The sequence below is a fragment of the Echinops telfairi genome, unplaced genomic scaffold (assembly GCF_000313985.2).
Source record: "Echinops telfairi isolate 266 unplaced genomic scaffold, ASM31398v2 ScPeMD7_7420;HRSCAF=8458, whole genome shotgun sequence".
In the NCBI taxonomy this organism is placed as follows: Eukaryota; Metazoa; Chordata; class Mammalia; order Afrosoricida; family Tenrecidae; genus Echinops; species Echinops telfairi.
The window spans coordinates 40,110,808-40,131,359 of record NW_022111320.1 but is presented as its reverse complement, the minus strand read 5'-3'; the positions used below and the strand labels follow the sequence as shown (position 1 = coordinate 40,131,359).

Below are 20,552 nucleotides of genomic sequence, written 5' to 3'. Positions count from 1 at the left end.
CAGGATTTGTAACTGTTAGTTAATTCAGCTTAACTTCCACATTTTGTTTCCCGTTACCTATCACGGATTTCTCATTAATTGAATTCAAAGCAAGGTCTGCGAGTATCTGGTCAAGTGAAATGTTTTTGAATTTTCAAAAACTCCCGTTATTCTTTTGCATTTAATCAGCTTCACAGTGAACATGGTCCTTCTCCTTCCATACTAACCCTTACGTAAATGTTTCTCACCGTACCATCCGAACATGGGCTGGCCTTTGTCAGAAGAAATCCTTGTCAATAGAGCTATGAGGTTAGAGTTCCCAAAATTGAAGCTTCACCAGCAACCACCATGCCAAATATATATAGATCATGCAATTAGCACAGCCTGGTTATATTTGGAAAGAAATTTAACAGCTGCTTGCCATTGTATGTTAATAATAAATTTATATTCTTTCTAGAGAGAATAATAGAAATCTGCCATGGGTATATGAGAAGAAATACAGGACAAAGATATATATATAAAGATTGGCATCTGCAAACAATTGGTGTACAAGATATCTCCATTACAATAAGAATACACATGTCTTTTAAGTGACCTTGAGTTTATAATGCATGTGGGATTATAAGAGCGAGTGTGAATGTTCTTAGATGACAATATAGGGAATGGACATTTTATTCTTTTTAAAAAATGAAATATTCAAGACACACCAACATGCATTCATATTTTATAGGAGGAACTGCTGCTATAGCAAAGACCTCTATAATACAGCTTCATGTTTACATCCCCCACTTGTAGAAGTCACGTGTAAGATGTATTGTTGTTTCCGCGAATGCTCTCTGCACACAAGTGTGTGTTTAAGACGGAGCGGAATCCTCTCTCACATTGTGCTTCTCCTTCTTGTCTTTATTTACAGAATGTTTTTGTGGACAAACCAGCCTTCCCAGAGTATAAAGTCTCTGATGCAAAAAAGTCCAAATTCATCCTTCTGCATTTTAGCACTTTTAAAGCCGGCTGGGACTGGCTTATTTTGTTGGCGACGTTTTATGTTGCTGTGACCGTCCCTTACAACGTCTGCTTTATTGACAACGATGACCTGTCCACGACTCGGAGCACCACCGTCAGTGACATTGCGGTGGAGATTCTCTTTATTATCGGTGAGCACCCGCGGCTGCTTTCCTGGCGGATTTGCCTGTGGGAAGGAAGTGGGGTCCAGACTTTTCTGACACAAATTTGAACTCAAAGCCATTTGCATGGGCCTGACTAAGCTCCTGATGCAAATCTTGGAGAAGCACTTCTTTGGGTTTCAGAAATTTTCCCTCTTTCAGCCTTTCCACTGCTCCTTTATTCAAACAAATCTAGACAAACACACACCATTTGGACACTCACTTCATCCAAAATGGCTGGAAAAGGCTTTGGGGTGTTTTGTTTGTACTCTCACATGTTCTAAACTCTGTAGGATCAGAGTGGATCTTAGTGTGAACCCCCCAACAGTCCCAGGCATGGTTCTGTAGACACCGAGAGTGGTTGCTACAGGGGGTCTGGCTGCAAACTCGAGAGAAATATCTCATTTTACTCGACGAGAAGTCCCCAGTGGGAGTTTATCAGGAGAGTTTTTGTCTCTAGACTATTGAGAACTTTCATTGAAGTTGCTTCATTCTTATAAACCTTTTCCTGATTTCTTTCTTAAAATTCACGCTTGTTCAACCCAAGGCTAGCTCTCTCTTGAATGTTCTAGAATTCTGCATCTCTTTCTAAGGTGGACTACTTGTCACGTTCTTGACCCTCATTAGCGAAATGATGCTTGCATCACCGCCTGGCCGTGTTCATGAAGGGCCACATTCATGGAGGAAAGAAGTCATATTATTTGGAAAGCATTTCAAGCATTTAGACAAGGATGTGAGAAGTGGTTCTAAAAAGTTCAAAGAAAATGAAATCAATACACAAAGCAGATCAATTCTACAGTGAATGTTTTACATGTAGGGGTACTTTTTCCCCATAAAACATATAAAGTTTTGGGGAAGAGTGTGGGTTCTCTAATAGAATGTCAGCATCTGTTAACTCAGCAGGTATCTGTGAGTTTTGGTGTGGCTTTCACATTATTGTTAAGGTTGAATATCCCAAGAAACACACTTTCAGAGTCTGGTGGTGTAGTGGTTATGCGTTGGGCTGCTAATTGAAAGGTCATCAGTTCAAAGCCACCATCCGCTACTTGAGAGAGTGACAAGACTTTCAATTCCCGTAAAGAGTGACAGTCTCAGAAACCCACAGAAGCAGTTCTACCCTGACCTGCAGGGTTGCTGTACCATTGGTTCAATGGCAGAGAACTTGAGTTTCTAGTTTTGCCCCCACCCCTGAAGTGGTGAGTGTGGTATATTTTGGCCACTAGATGGCAACGTTGTCTACTTTGGTACCCTGCTCAGAAGACAAACTAGAAAATGCATTTAACCACATCTATTAAGGAGCGCTGGTAGTGTAGTGGTTCTGCATTGCGCTACTAGCCACCAGGTCAGAAGTTTGAAAACACCAGACTCTCTGCGGGAGAAAGTGAAGCTTTGTTTTCCAGTAAGGAGTTACTGTCTCTGAAGCCTGTACTGTAGGGTAGCTATGAGTCCAAATAGACTCAATGACAATGAGTTGTTTGTTGTACACTTTATTAAAAAGAACCGCTGGTGGCATGTCCGTTACTTCCATAAAGAGTTTCCGTTTCAGAAACCCAAGTGGGAGTTCTATTCTGTTCTATAGGTTTTTCTATGAGTTGGAATTGACTTGATGGAAATGAGTTGTTTGTTTGCTTTTTTAATTAAACCTTTGTGTTAGTCTGGGTTGACTAGAGAAACAAATTCATAGACACTCATGTGTATAAGAAAGAGCTTTATATACAAGAGCAATTGAATATTGAGAAAACATCCCAGCCCAATCCAGATCAAGTCCATAAGTCTGGGATTAACCCATTATGTCCGATATCAATCCATAAAGTCCTCTTCAGACTCAGGAAACACATGCAAGATACCAAATGTAGGAAGATCACAGGCCAATGGGTGGGAAGTCTTGAGGATCCAGTGGTGGTGGAGGCATCTCAGCGCTGGCAGATTGGATCTCCATGTGGCTTCTCCAGCTGCAAGGCTCTGGCTGCCATCCGCCTTTCTCCATCTGTCTTTTCAGTTGCAGGGTCTTCCAGGAAGTGAGCATAGAGAGAGTATCTCCCGCCTCCAAGGAGGAATACCAGAGTTAGGAATATTGGAGTTCCCAAAATCCTCAGGAGAAGACCATGCCCACATGGAGGCCTCATTGGCTATGATCTGATTGACAGGCTAGACTGCACCCCTTCATTCTTAATCCTCAAATTGACAACAGATTATGTAACTACCCCAACCCTATACCAATAAAGTGATGTCAAATCTTTGCTAAATTACATCTTCCCAGGATGAGCAAGAATTTGAAAGTGAAATCTTAGGCATATTGATTGTGTGCATGTCAATCTCTTGTTGTCTTCTATCCTTTTACTTTGTCAATCTTTGACTCCTTTGACTCCTTCCCACCCTCACCCACCTAAAAAGACTTCCTATGACCTTGAACAAAGTGCTCAAGAATTTGGTCAATCATCCAGCATGTCTACCCTTGAGTCACTCAGCATGCCCATTTCATAGAGTTTTGTGAAATACTAGAGAGGAGTACTATCTGTATAGGAAATACTAGATAGGAGTACTATTAGCAAATATTTTCATCTTACTATATTATTGTTGCTGCTATTGATATTACTTAACAACTCTGTCACAAGATCAAGGTTGTGTGTGGGACTCATTTCCAATCTTCCTGAGTCATAGGTATTTGATTTGATAAGGGCATAGAAGGAACCCTGATGTTTGGAATCCACTCAACAGGCTCCGGTAGAGAAAGATCTGGCAATCTGACTGTACTAAACTTGCAGGCCAGAACACCATATGTAACAGTTCTACTTGGGTCTCTATGAGTCAGAATCAATTCGAGGGCACCTGTAACAACAAGGGCTTAGAAGTCTCTCTGATACCAGATGTGCATTGGTACATAATGACTTCTTTATCCCCTCAGAGCAGATATTGATGAGCGTTATCTATGGGATATATTGGGCTTGGGGTTTTGTTTTGTTTTGTTGAAGACTTCTTTCCTCGACTAAACTAATCAAGAGTCTGGCTTGCTCCCCTCAATTTCCCCTAGGTGTTCTTTCTTACGGCCGCTCCCACTGGGCTCTGAGCACCAAAATGGTTCTCCCAGTAGGCAATCCTGATTCCGGACTAACTGCACGATAAAGATGAGAAAGGAATGGAAACCAATCCCTGTTTTCTTGCCATTTAGCTGCTACCAAAATTGCTTGAATTTGAGATTTTGGCTGATAACAGTTTTAGGTTGCTAGCAGATTCCTGTCTGGAGGCCCCGTTGACTGACATGGTTTCCTAAGTAGTACAAACTCCCCTGTTCTTTCTGCCGGCTTTCCTGGTCTCCTTCTTTTAAATGAGCATCATGGTATAAATCTATCATAGGTAGAAAAATAGTTTAAACAGACTTTTTTGTTCAAAGTGCGGTTTCCAAGGACCTCCATTCTATGAGATATGAAGGTAATTCTAAAAGATTTACTACTTGGGTCCCAGTTCATCCATGAATGTTTCTGTTCCACACAAAGTGTTGCAATATGCTTCTGTGATCTGCGGATGGCTGCTAAGAAGTTCACCTCCTCAGACATGTGTCTTGGTCCTGTTAGGGTAACATCACAGAAAAGGCCTTCACTCCCGCAACTATACTCTCTCCTCTGACTCAGCTTTCAGCCAAAAAATATATATACAGGCTTGGAGGGGAAGGAAACATCCCAGAGGTATACACTCCTCAGAACGACCAAGTGTGCAACATAAAAAGGACAGCATTTGCTAATGGATCAAACTCTTGAAACCCAGAAGGGACAGGAAAGAAGGCTGAATAATAATGGAAAAACACAGGGAGGGCAGACATGGGGAGTGTGCTGGTATATCGTGGGGACTGCAATCAATGTAGGAACTGTTGAATGGAAAACCGATTTCCTCTGTAACATTTTAAATCATAATGAAAAATGTTTTAAAAAGAAAAGGCCTTATTGATATATTGGCTTTGTCAGGAATCTGCTGGCCCTGTTAGCGTCAAAGCAGAGAGATCAGCTTAGAAGGTTATGGTGACTGTTTGGGGGACACAAAGGAGTCATCTTAATGGATTCTCTTGAAGGACAGGATAATCCTGGGGACATATTATGAAGAATATGGTAGGGGAATTGAAAACTTTGTTGGTAAGAAGAAGGCCATAAAAATTGTGCTGAGAACTTATTTTCTTTTCATCCCCACAAAACACCTGTTCCTCTGGGGAGGGTAGAAAGAGCTGGCCGAAGAGAATTTTGTTTGGAAAGCTTTCCTTATGCACGTGACAACCGTGATCTGGCCTCTTCAGACTTCTTTTTTGTGCCTAAACTCAAAGAACATTTTGGAAGAACATTAAGTCCCTCATTGGGGCCAACACTGCTGTCTTCATGTTCTGTATATCAAAGAATGCAGAATTTTTGAGAAAGCTTAGAAAGACGGAACACTTTATTCAGAATTGCCTTGATGTAGATGGAGTATATGTCTAGAGATAACAACATTTCTATATATTTGTTTAATGTATACTTCTATGATTTCACAGCAATTCTTTTTGACTTACCCTCATGTTTTCTAAAAGTGTCTTCAAACAAAACTGACAAATCAGATGTTGTGGGGGCACGGTGCTTGAGCGCATGCCTGTAAACCACGGTGCCCCATAGCACCCTGCCATCTTCACATATTACACATCACATATATTACACATATTAACTGCGACTGTAGACAGTATGAATCGCCCCAGAGTTGGGTAAAAACTGGCCTTGAGATCTGAGTTCCCACTGTGAATACAATCTTGTGTAACTTTCCTAAATAACCCACTCAACTCAAAATCAGTGTGAATACCTGGAAAGTGTGCCCTCAATTTGTTCAAGGCTTTGGGTGGTGGAGGGCAGTTTTGTGGAAGTGGGACACTGTGGGTGTGTGGCTCTCCACTGTTGGACTCTATTTTATAGCTGGAGAGAGATCAGGAGGGGAAAAAATGGAAAGGCAAATACACATGGCTGAAGCGTCCAGTGACTCCCCTCTGACCATAGACCAGGGATGTGAATAGCCTTGCTGTCATGTGGAGTGCATCGGAAAGTGGCGTATGGCAGATGTAGTGAGGTTAAACTATGATACCTTATCATTTGATCTTCTTTTTGACCTATTTTTAAATTGTTCTAGTTTTTAATAATTTCTGTTTTCAACTGGGTTTTTTGTCTGTTTCATTATGACATTCTTGTTAGCGTTTATTGATCCTTTGTTCTTCTGTTTCTGTACGTTTTTCAGTATATGAAATACAGATGGGTGGCTCTATACACACAATAGCTGGACTAATGGTATCTTCCGGGTACAGCAGGGGAGGTTGGGGGAAATGGAGAGATGATATCAAGAAGTAAAAGAAAGAAGAAAATGTTCTCATTTTGATTGTGGTCATGATTGTATAGCCTTCTTGATATGATTGAACTATTGAATTCCATGATATATGGATTATGTCCCAGTAAAACTGTTAATTTTTTTAAAAGAATAGAATGAAGGTATACAGTAAGAGAATAGAATGGGACTAAGTTGAGTGAGAGAATTTAACGACCAAAATAGTGAAGTAATCTAATGCTAACTGGACAAAGAATCTAAATATATGTTCTGGGAAAACCATAATACCCAAACCATTTAGGATAAAAATGCTTTTAATTTCCTCATCATCCTGAAAGATCATCATTATTTGATCCTAACAATTTTGACAGCAGCAAAAAATCATTGTCTTTCATTTTAATTATTGAACTAAGGGAAAAAATGAAGTATTTTTGTTTGACATATTTCAAGAAAATAACTGTCATAAATTAAGTTTTATTTACACAACAAAATTTCTTTACTCTTTCAAGATCCACTGAGGTTTATATATTTACCCCAAAGGGGGGAAAAAGAAACCTAAGAGTGCTAAAAGAAAATTAAAGTACTTATCTTTGGAGCTAGACTTTCTACTAGGAAGTAACAAGCATTCCGAATAAAGAACCTTACTCCTCATTTCCACGTAAAATGAGATAAGGCATATGATAAAAGGGTCAGTTAATCAAGAGGATCAACAAAATCTTAACTGTGGACACACTCAAACATCTGGACACCTAAGGATATTAAAGAAAGCATTGAGAGAGATGGAAACAATACTATTTGGTGACTTCAGTATACCACTTTCAGAATTGGACAGACATCTGGAAAGATCAACAAGGAAGCAGAGGACCAAGTGGAACGTAAACCAGGTTGAATAGATTTATATATAAAGTCATTCCACCCAACAGCAGCTTGGGATACATTCTACTCCAATACACATGGATCATTCTTCAGGATAGGCCACCACTTACAGCGTCTTGGTACATGTATCATGCAAGGTGTTCTCTCTGGACACAGTGGAGTAAATTAGACATCGGTAACGGGGGCGGGGGGCGGGGGGGAGGGAAGCATAGAAAATACATGAACATGGAAATTGAACTACCAATGAGTCAAGGGAAGAAATCTTAAAGTACGTTGAGTCCTGTGGAAATGAAAGCACAGTGGACAGTGGACGTAGGCTTTCAGAATACAGCAGGTGGTTTAAATGGGTACATACTTGACCAGGAACCAAAGTGCTGGCAGTTCAAACCCATTAGCACCTGACAGGCAGTCTGGGCAATCTGCTTCCAAATGGAGCAGCCTTGAAAACCCTAGAGAGCAGTTCTTTTCTGTACTCCGGGTCTTGCTGTGAACGGAAATCCATTCAACACTAACAATAATAATGATAGCGATGTTAATAAGCTGTTTCCATGGTTTAGTTTCTGCAAATAAATCTTTTATATGTATCTCCCCACATGGATCAGCAAGCATTTTCCACCTGGGAGAAGCTCTCTGGGCCCCAGGCTGTGTGCAATTCCAAGTTGACTGGATTGTGCCAAATGGTTCCTAATTTTGTTTGTTTTCTGTAGAGCGGGTTTTTTCTTTTATTTTTCAAAATATTTTAATGATATAAGCCAGATAAAATTATGGTAGGGCCAAAGAGGGACTACTTCTAATCACATATTATGTCCAAGGATGAAAACATATTAACAAAAGTAGGAATAAGAAATTTCAGGAAAAACCCATAGTGTTGTCAATGAGTGCTGTGGAGCCTTGGTGTTCATTTTTTTAATTTAATTTAATTAAGTTTTAAAAATATCTTTTATTGTGAAATAGGTAGAAGTTTACATTTAAGACCATCAGTTTTGTGATCAACAGTTTAAACTAATAAATCCCTTACCTTTAGCTCGCCCTTCCCCTCTCCTTTGATTTCTCTTTTCTCTCTTATGAATCACTTTCTCCCCCTTCACCCCAGTTAATATCTGCCAAACCTTTAGCCTATTTACAACATTGATTTCTATTCTTTATCACTTCCTTTCCCCTGTTCTTTAGGGCTTCATTCTTTTTCTGTAACTCTAGAAATATCACTTAACTCTTTTTTAAAAAAATCATTTTATTCGGGGCTCATACAACTCTTATCACAATCCATACATACATCCATTGTGTCAAGCGCATTTGTACATTTGTTGCCATCATCATTCTCAAAACATTTGCTTTGCCCTTAATATCAGCTCCTCATTTTCCCCCTGTTGTATTTAATTTCAAGTTTGCTCATTTATTCTTATTTTGAATTTGATAATACATTCACATTGTTCAAATCTCAAAGCTTTACTGAGAGTTAAAAATAAACTTATGCCTTTGCTGTTCCAGAACCTGCTCCCATCTTCAGCAGGCAGCAAGCTCATTAGTTATTTTTTATGCAGCCTTTAAAAACAGTTTAAGCATTATAAAGTAAATATGTATCTAGATCTAAAAAATATAAATAGTAACACACTATACATATGAGTGAATCTGGCTTTTCTCACATGATAATATATCTTGGAAATGACAATGAACATCTCATGAGAGGGCTTCAAGGATTTGGTGAGACTATTGCAGTGTCTTCTTAATTTTTTAAGCTTTTCTTACATTTTTATTTTGACATAATGGTGGGTACTTATGCCGTTGTAACCAATAATACAGAAAGAACCATTTTCTCAGGTTATCCTAGTAATAATGTCTTGTAATTGGTCTTTCTTGGATACACAATCAATGTTCATAGAAGCAGCAGTCTAGAGATCAAACAACACATGGCATTGGGTCAATCTGCTGCACGCGACCTCTTTAGAGTGTTGAAAAGCATGGCGGTTCCTTTGAAGACAAAGGTTCACCTGTCCCAGGCCATGGTATTTTCAATTGCTTCCCGTGCATGTGGAAGTTGGACACTGAATAAGGAAGACCAAAGAGGATTGAGTGCATTCGAACGAAGGTGCTGATGGAGAACATTGAACCTGTCACGGACTGTCAAATGAACAAACAAATCTCTCTTGGAAAAAGCACTGCCAGAGTGCTCCTTAGCGGCACGGACAGTCCGACTCGGCCTCGTGTGCTTTGGTGAAGTCCTGTTATCAGGAGAGACCAGGCCCAGACAAAGACATCCTGCTTGGTAAAGGAGAGGGGCAGTAAAAAAGAGGAAGCCCCTGACAAGATGGATTGACACTGTGCCGCAACTGTAGGCGCAAGCATAGGAAGGGTGGTGGAGATGGCACCAGATTGGGCAGTGTTTCATCTGTTGTGCATAAGACAGCTCTGGGTAGAACCAACTTGATGATGCCCGACGACAACAACTTCTAGAACTGTAGTACAGCAACTAAAATATGAACATTGATATGGACAAGACCCAGAAGATTTCCTTCTAACACTATTTTCCACGAATTATTTGAAGCCCATGCGTACCTTGGCAATGCGGGAGACATTTTTAGTCATGAATGGACAGGACGTTGGTATCTAGTGGAAAGAGTTCAAAGATGCTGTTAAACATCCTGCAAGACATAAGGCAGCCTCCCTCAATAAAGAATTATCTGATTCCAGATGGCAAATGGTGACAAATTTGAGAAAGTTTGCTTTTACGATAGTATCAGTTTTGTCCATTATGTTACTCAAATGATCTATGTTCTAATTAAATATGTCTCTGTCAATTCATCAATAATTACTTGACTAAACTAGACCCCCAAAGGAGTCCCTTATGATGAGCCCCATAGCAGAAAACTGAAATATAGATTTCCATTTCATGGAATTACATGTCTGTCCAGCAGTTGAAGTCCACAGCAATCTCTCGACTCTCCCAGAAACAGCAGCGTAAGCCAGCCAGCCAGTCGGGACTGTCTGCCATTACAAAGGCCTGTCCACCTCGACTGTGCCTCAGGACTGCCTGTCTTCAGGGCCAGATGTTCATGAATTGTAAAATAAAGCTTGTTAATGCATACACAAATTTAATTTGTGAACATTTCATTTTTAACAACAATTAATGATTTGTTTGATTAGTTAGTTTTCTTTTGGTTTGAAAGAACTAAGTGCACCTCTGTCATATGCTCTTTGAATATTTTTGTATATTATTTGTATATTTTTTCAAAGCAGAGTGGTAGATATATAAATATCCATAATAGTTTTAAGCTCTTAATACATTTCCCCCATTATACAAAATGGCACAGAGGACAGCCATATGTGACCTCCTCTGGCTTCCCTATTGCCCAGAGGCAGGGGTCAGACACACCTCCATACTACATCCTTCTTTATCGATTCTAACACCAACCTTTTCTCCCATGCCACTCAGCATCTATGCTGAGTGTGGTAATTCATTGCAGTGGCCACACGATCAGAACTCACAGACAGTACTCACTGTAGAGAGGTTTCCTAGGGGAGTTAAATTACCCAAAGCCAAGATCATTAGACAGTGTGTCCACTGTCATTAGTTCATAGTAACACCTCCTTGGCCAGCAACCAATCTTTCTCTGGTCTTCAACCTCTCAACCAGGTGATGCTTTCGCCTCTGCCCTGCTGGACCCCAAAGCCTCCCCGTCACTCTGTTTCATAGTTCCATAGTCTTGTTGCTGAAAGCTCTATTGTCTTTGCTCCCAGCCTCCACCACTTCCGACAGAGATCTGGAACATGCTTTTCCTATGTTCCTGGGCTTTCTGTCTCTGCTCTTTCTTCAAAGATGGCCCATCCTGATAGCTAGAGCACGGTAACTAACACTGACTAATCCCTTCATTAGTGTTACACAACACCCTATTTACATAGTGCCTCCCAATTATTTGTTAGGTGTTACAGAGATATGGATAGAAGAGCCATATTAAGAACTGTCCCTTCGCCACATTTTATAGTAATATTTAATGTCACGTTTTCCCTATTTGCTTTCTTGGTCTTAAATTGTATTCCCTGTGATTGGGGCTCTGTATCAGCCATATTTTGGTTAGTACTTACATGTTATGCTGTTGATTCCGTCCCAACTCATAGCAACCCTGTGTGCCAGGGATACGGGAGGAAACACGCGCTGCCCGGTGCTCTCCTCACAGTGGTTATATTTGAGCCCGTTGCTGTGGCCATTGTCTCAGTTCCTCCTACAGGGATTTCCTTCTTTTTCATTGCCCAGTACCACCCATGATAGCTTGCTTTGGAGACTGTCCCTCCTGAGAACACACCAAATACAAGTAGATGAAATCTCGCCCTGCTTGCTTCTAAGGAGCATTCTGGTATAGTTCTTCTAGAACATTGTTATTTTCATTCTCTTAGAAGTCCATAGTATATTCAGTATCCTTTGCCAACACCAGAATTCGAAGGAATTCATTCTTCTTTGGTCTTCCTGACTCATTCTCCAGCTTTCACATTTAGATGAGGCAATTGAAAATATCATGTTTGGGATCAGGCATAAAATACTCTTCAAAACGATGTCTTCTTTTTACACCCTTGAGAGAGAACTTGGCAGTAGGTGTCCTCAATGCAGTTGACCATTGATTTCCTGACTGCTGCTTCCAGAGGTGTTGATTGTGGATCCAAGTTAAATGAAATCTTTCAAAAATTGAATCCTTTTTCCATTTATTATGTTGCTCACTCATATAGTTCTGAGTGTATTTATTTTTGCTTTTCCACCTTCTTTGATGAGGAATCCTGGTGACATAGTGGTTTTGTGTTAGACTGTGATCCTCAGGTAAGCAGTGTGAAACCACCAGCCTATCCTCAGGAGAAAGATGGAGCTTTCTACACCTGTAAAAGTTACAGTCTCAGAAACTTATGGAGCAGTTTTGCCCTGCCCTGTATTGTCACTATGAGTCAGCGTCAACACTATGGGTTTAGGATTAGCTATATTTTTACAAGTATTGTGTTGTGAATTGTTTTAATCCACTTAAGCATCTCAATAAGTGAATTAATAACTATTAAATATGTCCATATTTTGGTTACTTATTATGAACTGAATTGTGACCCCCTTTCCCTGCAAATTCTGTTGAACTTCCTCTGTCGTTACAAGTATAACCCTTTGGAGAAATGGGTATTTTGCAATGAGGTCATGCAGGCATAGAGTGGCTCCTAAACCCAATTCCTTCCAGGGAATTAATATCTTCGGAATAGCAGCCTCGACACCTAAACTTGAGGGTAGACGGCACAGCTACATCTGTAAGCAGCAGAAGAATTGCAGATATTGCTGGCAGTCAATCAGTGAATTAACATGGCCAAGGTCCCGATATGTACTTTCAGCTTCCAGAACTGGGAGAAAATAAGGGTCTGTACTTTAGTCACTCCCTTTGAGAGACAGCTACTCCCTGCTCTTCAGAAGTCCTTTGGAGAAGCTAAAACTCCGTTATAAATTAATTATTATGCAGCTATCTAGTTTGTGTGCCTGCTGTAGCTTACCACACGGTTGGTTGTTGGTAGAACCATTGAGTTGGTTCTGAGCATGCCTACTGAATGGTAATGCTGTCAACAAAGCTACCAATTAAAATTTCCAGGCCTTTTAAAAATTCATTTTCTTATGTGCAAAGAGTATGCTAATTACATACACTTTTAAGTAGAAGCAGTTGACGAACACAAATAGATCTCAGTCACACGAATCCCCAAACATGAACCTCACATCTATCCTCAGACCACCACTGCTGACACGGTCAGTCTTTCTGATAGTGTGTTTTTCTGTTTCTTTTAAGGTAGTTGTGAACATAGTCTATGAAAATAGTGGGACCTTTTATGCCCAAAATAACATTTTAATTCAGTTGTCTCTGTGTTTTATTAACATTTATGAACATATTTAATGACGCTGCTATCAAGTCGATGCTAAAGGACAGGGTAGAACTTCCCCTGTGGGTTTCTAAGACTGTAACTCTATATTGGAGTAGAAAGCTCCATCTTTCATCCCTGGAATGGTTGGTGGTTTCGAATTGCTGACCTTGTGGTTAGCAGTCTGATGCATAACCACTACGCCACCAGTAGTTTTATAATACTCCATCATATAGACAAACTCTTCTGTTTTATTACGTGGTCTGATCATTTGAAATTTAGGCTGATTTGAATTTACTGTACCTATGTAAATGAAAATTGTGATGAACATAAGAAAATACCTTTATTCATGCACTGACTCCATATATGCTGAGTGCCTCCTACTTTGCCAGGTAGTGACACAGCACTGAGGTCGGTCTAGTTCCTTTTCTTCGTCAGGTGTATATTCTAACCAGGAAGGAGAACCACCTTTACAAACAGAAGCACCATCACAGTATGTTTGATAGTGACCAGTGCATGAAGAAAGTAAGGCAGAAAGGGGAACAGCTGAATTGAAAATAAATGGTCCGGAGAAGCCTCAGCAAGAACGCAGTGTTTGAGTACAAAAGGGAGGTGAGGAATGCCAACTGTATGTCCTCATGAAGAGCATCTCACTCAACTGAGCCACTAAGTGGAAAGCCCTTACACTAGAATTATTTTAAGGAGTAGAATTTATTGGCTCAAAGAACATAAATATTTGGGGCACATAATACATTTTCTTTCTTTTTTTGCAAAATACATTCCCAGAGCATTTTATTTGTCAATAAAATGCTGTTCGAGATGAAATTTGTTCATGATGATATGTTCAGCAGCAATGCCTATTGTGCAGCTTCTGAGTTGCATGTGGTGCCCTGGTATTTTTTAAGACTATGAGCCTACTTCATTTAATGGAATGATTCAGATAGAATAATGTCCTCAATATTGAATTATTGTGATTTATTCTTTCTTCAACTAGAGGATTAGATACATATGGAAAGTGGAGTATATTTTCTTGATGAATACAAAAATTATTTCACAATGTTCCTTAATGGATTTTTGTTTGTATCTGAAACATTGGTGAATTGGCAAATACGGGGGAGCATTGTTTCATCACGCATCTGAGAATAATGCTGTCCTGTGACTTACATATTACTGTAAATAGACTGCGAAAGAGCACCTAGTCATTAAAAATGAAACAATGGTGCTTGTTTTGAACAAGGTAGGGAATTAGAATGGAACATTACTAAATTTAGGAGCCCAGAAGAAAATTGTGAGTTTTGGATTTTGAAACTTATTGCAAAAGTAATGAGCTTTTCTTTCCATTTGCCTCTTATGAACATGAACTGTTCCATGCCAATCTTTCCCTCCTCTGTCTTTCTTTCGAGTATGTCTTCTTAAAGTGCTTTAAAAAAATCTGGAATACACACTAATTAAAAGCTAGCCTCTAAGAAGAAATGACATGATTTCTTTTGCTTATAGTTTTCGTGAAAGAAATCTGGTGGGGCAGTGACAAGCACTTGAATACTAACCAAGTGGTTGACAGTTCTAACCTACCAGCCGCTCCCGGGGCAGAATGACCTGGAGATTGGTTTCTATAATGTAGAATAGTCTCAGTGCAGTTCTACTCAGTCCTATAGGGTCATGGTTAGTCAGAACCAATGATGACAGCAGGTTTTATTGATAGAGTTAACATTTGCTATTGGAATAACTTCCTCCTCCCATCACCTGCAACGTTTGAGAGAAACACAATGGTGAATCTATTAAGAAGTGACTTTGTGTCTCTGAAGATCACAGCAAATGCTGCAGTCCCACAGGCCTAGAGGTCATGAATTATGTATCAGTCAACACATGTTTATTGGTCAGTCCTGAGGATCGATGTGTCACCACATGCGTAGACATGACAGTTCCAGACCCTTCTAGCTCTAAACTCTTTCTCTTCCCTTTGGTCTGACACTGCTGGGCCCTCCTTCTAAGGCTCCAGCCATATTGTGCCATGTTTCTCACTTGTGTCGTTCTGGTTCATTCTTACTTGTGTTCTGTACTTTTTATTCTCGAGACAGAGGAGGGGGAGTGACAAGCTGTAGCCTTAAGCAGCTTCTTATCCAATGAGGTTTTTCTCTTATCTGAGAAGTGTCCTTTGTGATCTCCTCCACAGCATCTGCTTTACCCTTCTAAATTTGGCCAAACGCGTCCGGGGTGGGTTTTCCACACAGATAAACGAGGTGTACTCCTTAGCTCTTATGTCATAATGGTCTCTGTCTCTCCTGGATACCACAAGTAAACTGTGATCTCACAGAGGACATGGACTAGGACATGTTTCTCTCCTGTTCTACCAACCGATGCAGTCTCTGACACACAATGCCCCCAAACCCAGCAAAGGTGTCCTGAGTAGAATAGTTCAGATAAAGTGGAACATATACCTCACTGCATTGAATAGCAATCATATTCCAAAAGACAGGCCCGTGTGCCTTTTTAAAATGTGCTTTCACAGGAAAATGTGTTTCATTTTAAAAGTATAATCCGTTACGTGCTTCCAAAGGATAGTGGTGATGATTGAACTTGATAAACGTAATCAGTTCTCTTTTAAGTACCACGTTTTGTTATATGGGTAGTACCTGCAGTACAAAGTATAGCCCCCTTTCAGGAGCCCTGGTGGCACTATTGTCTGTGGCAACCTACTAACCACAAGGTCATCAGTGTGAACCTGCCAGCTTCACCATGAGAGACAGGCTCCCAACCCTTAGCAGACAGAGGGTTATATATGAACCAGGATCAACTTGATGGCATCAGTTTCGGTTTCGTTTTCCTTACCATCCCCTTAAAAGCCATTCATCCTTAATAAGTCAAGAATCATTAAGCACATTTCAGACAACTTGAAAAGCTGCCCCAGCTCCTTGCAAGAAGATCAAGAGAGAGTCAAGGCCACCTACCCAGTGCCCGAGGCCAAATGTGGGATGAGCTTGGTCATTCTGCGTGCTAGGTGTTCAGTGCCGTCCTCTCTCAGATGAGTACTTGAGAAGGGAAATGTATTGATTTGCACGGGAGCAGGGAGAGACATTTTCAGCCTACAGGCACATACTGGCCTCCAGACCTGTAGAACTCCCTTTTATTTTCACTAATAAAGAAGCATTATTTAGATGATGTAAAGGATACTAAAGAAGCTAAAGACAATCTTTCTGTCTTTAGGCAGATCTATAAAGATTGGGGAAAGTTGCCAAAGTGTGGGATATGCATAACTCAAAATGAAAGGGCAGTGACAGCCTTGCCCCAAGGTATATATGATTCCTGACTCCAGTGAAGACAGTGAAAAGCCCCCTTATGTTCGTCTGGGGAGACTAGAGAAACAAAGCCATGGCCACACATAGGTGTATAAGAAAGAGTTTTATATGCAAGAGGAATTGAACATTGAGAAAACATCCCAGTCCATTCCAACGCTCTAAGTCTGATATAAGCCCATACGTCCAATACCAATCTATAAAGTCCTCTTCAGACCCACGAAACACATACAATGAGGCCAAGTGCAGGATGATCACACACCAGTGGGTAAAAGGTCTTTGGGTCCAGTGGTGTTGTAAGCATCTCAGCGCTGGCAGGGGTCTCTCTGTGGCTTCTCCAGTTTCCGAAGTCTGGTTGTGTCCATGTGCCTTGTCTTCTGCAATGTCTCCTAGGGAGTAACAGAGAGAGAGAGAGATGTCTTCTGCCTCCAAGGAGGAAGTACCTGGTTTCCCACAATTCTCAGGAGAAGGCCATGCCCACACAGAAGTCTCATTGGCTATCTCCAGATTGACAGCCTAGACTCCACCCCTATATTCTTAATCCTTAAAGTGACACCAGTTGAGGTGACTACCACACCCCTCTTAGAAGCAGGAATTGAGCATAGAATAGTAAAATCTGGATACTTGGTGTATAAAGGATGCTGAGTAAACTTTTGTTGAGTGTTTGAAAGTAAGTATTTCTGGGTATTGATGATGAGAATAAATAGACTACTGTTCAATTGTCCTGAGTCATAGATTAATCTGATATGACATAAATATACATGGGCTCCCCCATATGAAAAATGCAAGATATTAAGTCACATGTTAGAATTGCCTGGTCTATTATACATTAATACTACATTAAACACTACAGCATTTAAAGTATGTGTTCTTACTTTACCTCATTTGAAACAATAACACCCTGAGAAAATCAGAATTGTGGAGACCCACTTCTTCTATTCTCATATAGCTCATCATTTTTAAGGTTAACCTTATATATAAGTCACAATATAAGTAAGAGATAAATCAAGCAATAGCATTCATCCTACTTCTATTGATAAAGAAAGGGAAGCTCAAAGAGGTTAAATCACTTTTAAAAGAAAGTAAATACAAGAGGAAGAATTCGTAACTTCAATAACACACTCAAAGACAAATGTTTCGTGGTGGCACAGTGGGCACGTGTTGGACTGCTAACTGCAAGGTCAGCAGTTCAAAATTACCAGCAGTTCTGCAGGAGAAAAGTGAGGCTTTCTACTCCCCAAAAGATTTGCAGTCTCAGAAACCCACAGGGGCAATTTTATTCTATCCTACACGGCTGCAATAATTTGGAATTGAATGGATAGCAGTGAGTTTGGGTTGTTGTTGTTGTTTTTATTTATGTTTATTTTGTAACTATAGTAGGTTCACCAAGAGCCCTGGAAGTACAGTGCTTAACTGTTTGTAGTCTGCTTCCCTAAAGATTTCAGTCTTGGAAACACTATGGGGTAGTTCTACTCTACATAGGGTTGCTGTGAGTCAAACTCCACTTGAAAATGCTGGGATTGGGTGTTGTTGTTGTTGGTAACAATCCCACAAAAGAGTTCTTTCATCACTTAGAGCCTCTTGTTGGTTAAGTGGTACTTTTTTTCTTTATCTGACTAGATCATCTCCTATATTTCATACTAGTGACAACCCTTCTCTTTCAAGAGTACATAGGGGTAACTTCAATGGATCATGTTGATGCCTTGGCTTTAGCAAATAATAATAGAACGTTAAATGTCCAGAAGTAACTGTAGGAATGTGTATGGTGATACGATCAGACTAGTGTGTGACTAGAGGAAAACAGTAGGGACATAAAGTAGTGTGCAAAAAGGCAAACTACTAGTGAGGAGTGCTACCATCTCTGGAAGCGACTGGATAATTGGGAGTTCTTTGCTTGTAGTAAGTAAACACACAGTTAAATTGGACACTCATGGCCAGCAATATAAGTGCTCTTCTCATGGGACTGGACTCTGTTCACTCACTAAATTAACAGTGGGTTTTTCTTGTTATATGATGTTAATATGCTGTTGTAACAAGAACTACAACAATAATTGTGTGATGGACAGGATCTAGAAAGTTGCTTCTTTCTAGCCTAATGTTCTCGAGAGGGTATTAAAAGCCCGCAGTAAGGAGGCAGAGACCCCGTTCATAAGCATGTAGAGACCGAGACCGATAATGGCTCTATCAGCGTTAATGGCTGGCTTCCAAGGTCGTTGGGTTCTCCTTCATTCCAGCCATCAAGAAGCCATTAAAAATGATATGGAAAGGCAAAGGAACAAAATGTTATGGGCAAAGCCTGAAAATTGCAACCGCCAGCTACCAGGCTTTTACTATACAAAGTAGCACATGGGGTGAGGTCTGAGATAGGTGACTATAGAATTGCTGGTAGCTCTTGTTTCTCTCCAGAGTCTAAATGATATTAAAAGTTTAGAAAACATACAACATGGCCACTAGATGCAAGCCAACCACATCAGATGGTATTTGACTGAAGGAGCCACATTTTTTTAATGCTGGTGGGTACAGTTGGACTTAATGAGAGAGAATATGTTTGAATGATATATTTTCTGAGTGACTTAAATTCCTTCAGATATCATTTTGATTTATTCTCTGCTCGCTGACTTTAGAACATAATATTAATAGGAGATACAATCTTCTATCTGTTCAAGAAATAAATAAGCTATTTTCTACAATCATATATTGATAGTTGAACTGTTTCATGTTCTGCATATATTGTGTCTGGTGTACTACAAGAAACCTAGCTAGTTATTTCCAAGGGGTTAGACCTGTGGATAAGCAAAGGCAAGCAATGTGCATACTTGTTAAAATGTTATGTCAAAGAAAAATAAGAGGTAAAATAGTGAACAGCTTATAGTGATATTTGATCAGTTCCAGCTTTAAACATCTTTATTAAGATAATTGAAATTAATCTTTACTTATCAGCAAGAGTTGCATTTTTCATAACAATTTGAAACTATGAACTGGTTTTATATATGAAAGAGCTAACAATAAAAATATACAGAGCATATGGCCAGTAACAATGTTGGAACAAGTTATGAAGTAGTAATGTTTGAATTATGTGAATGGCAAGTGAGATATCCTTGGTTATCTTTTAAAATGTCTCCAGTAGAGTATCATTGATGGGCATTCAAATGATAAATAAGCCTGAGTAATGGAATTTATCAATATGATCCCAAAGTCGGTAGCATCATTCTGTTCATTACACTGAGTTGACTCCAACTCATGATCATCCCATGTGTTGAAAAGTAGAACTTCTCTATTACATTTCCTAGGCTGTAATCCTTGTAGTATCACATTGCCAAAAATTTCCTCCAGAGATTCACTAGGTGGTTTTGAGCCACCACTCTAGGTTAGCCGGAAAGAACGAATAATTTTTGCCACTATCCTCGTGACATCCAAATATCACATTTACATTACTCAGTAACTTAAGCGCTGGCACAACTTCTTGTAATAAAACCTTAGACCTAACCTATAATTTGTGGCAGATTGATTCTGGAGTAACTGCAATTTGTCGCTTCTTCTGTCTCTAGCCCAAAAGACAATGTGATGCTACCAGTTTTACTAAAACAAGACAGAGCATAAAAACAACAAAATAAAATAAAATAAAAATAGATGACTATCTCACCTCAGTAACAGGTAAATTCGAGGACAAGACTTTCTCAGAGTATGTGAGAAAATCCTATTTACCAATTGGGTGGGTTTTGTAAAGGTGTTAGCTATTAGTCTCTACTTTAATAACTTGTGCCCATGAATATTCGAGAAACAAGGAGAGTAGGTAGCCTTTGAGAGCTGGGCTCAGCTACCTCAGGAGTATCAGGGAGGAAATCTAGCCCTATGGTTTATTCATCTAAACTAATACAGAAGCAGTGCCTTCCTTTCCCTCTAAAAGTGCCAGGCAGGAAATAACGGATCAACTTTATAAGAAGCATTTAAAATATATGAAATACAAACTGCAAAGAAAAATAATTGGCAACCTTATGTTTTCTTTTTTTTGGGGGGGGAGGAGCTCCTGCTTAGCATCTTTTTTTTTTTTTTTTAA

At 39.8% G+C, this 20,552-nt stretch overlaps 1 protein-coding gene across 1 annotated transcript in view; it reads left to right on the top strand.

Moving 5' to 3' along the window:
* KCNH8 (potassium voltage-gated channel subfamily H member 8) overlaps positions 1 to 20,552 on the top strand; it is a 420,233-nt gene that overhangs the window by 232,584 nt on the left and 167,097 nt on the right. The window contains exon 5 of the mRNA XM_004704022.2: positions 893 to 1,133. Within this exon, the coding sequence (XP_004704079.1) occupies positions 893 to 1,133 (241 nt within the window). The remainder of the gene's footprint in view (positions 1 to 892; positions 1,134 to 20,552) is intronic.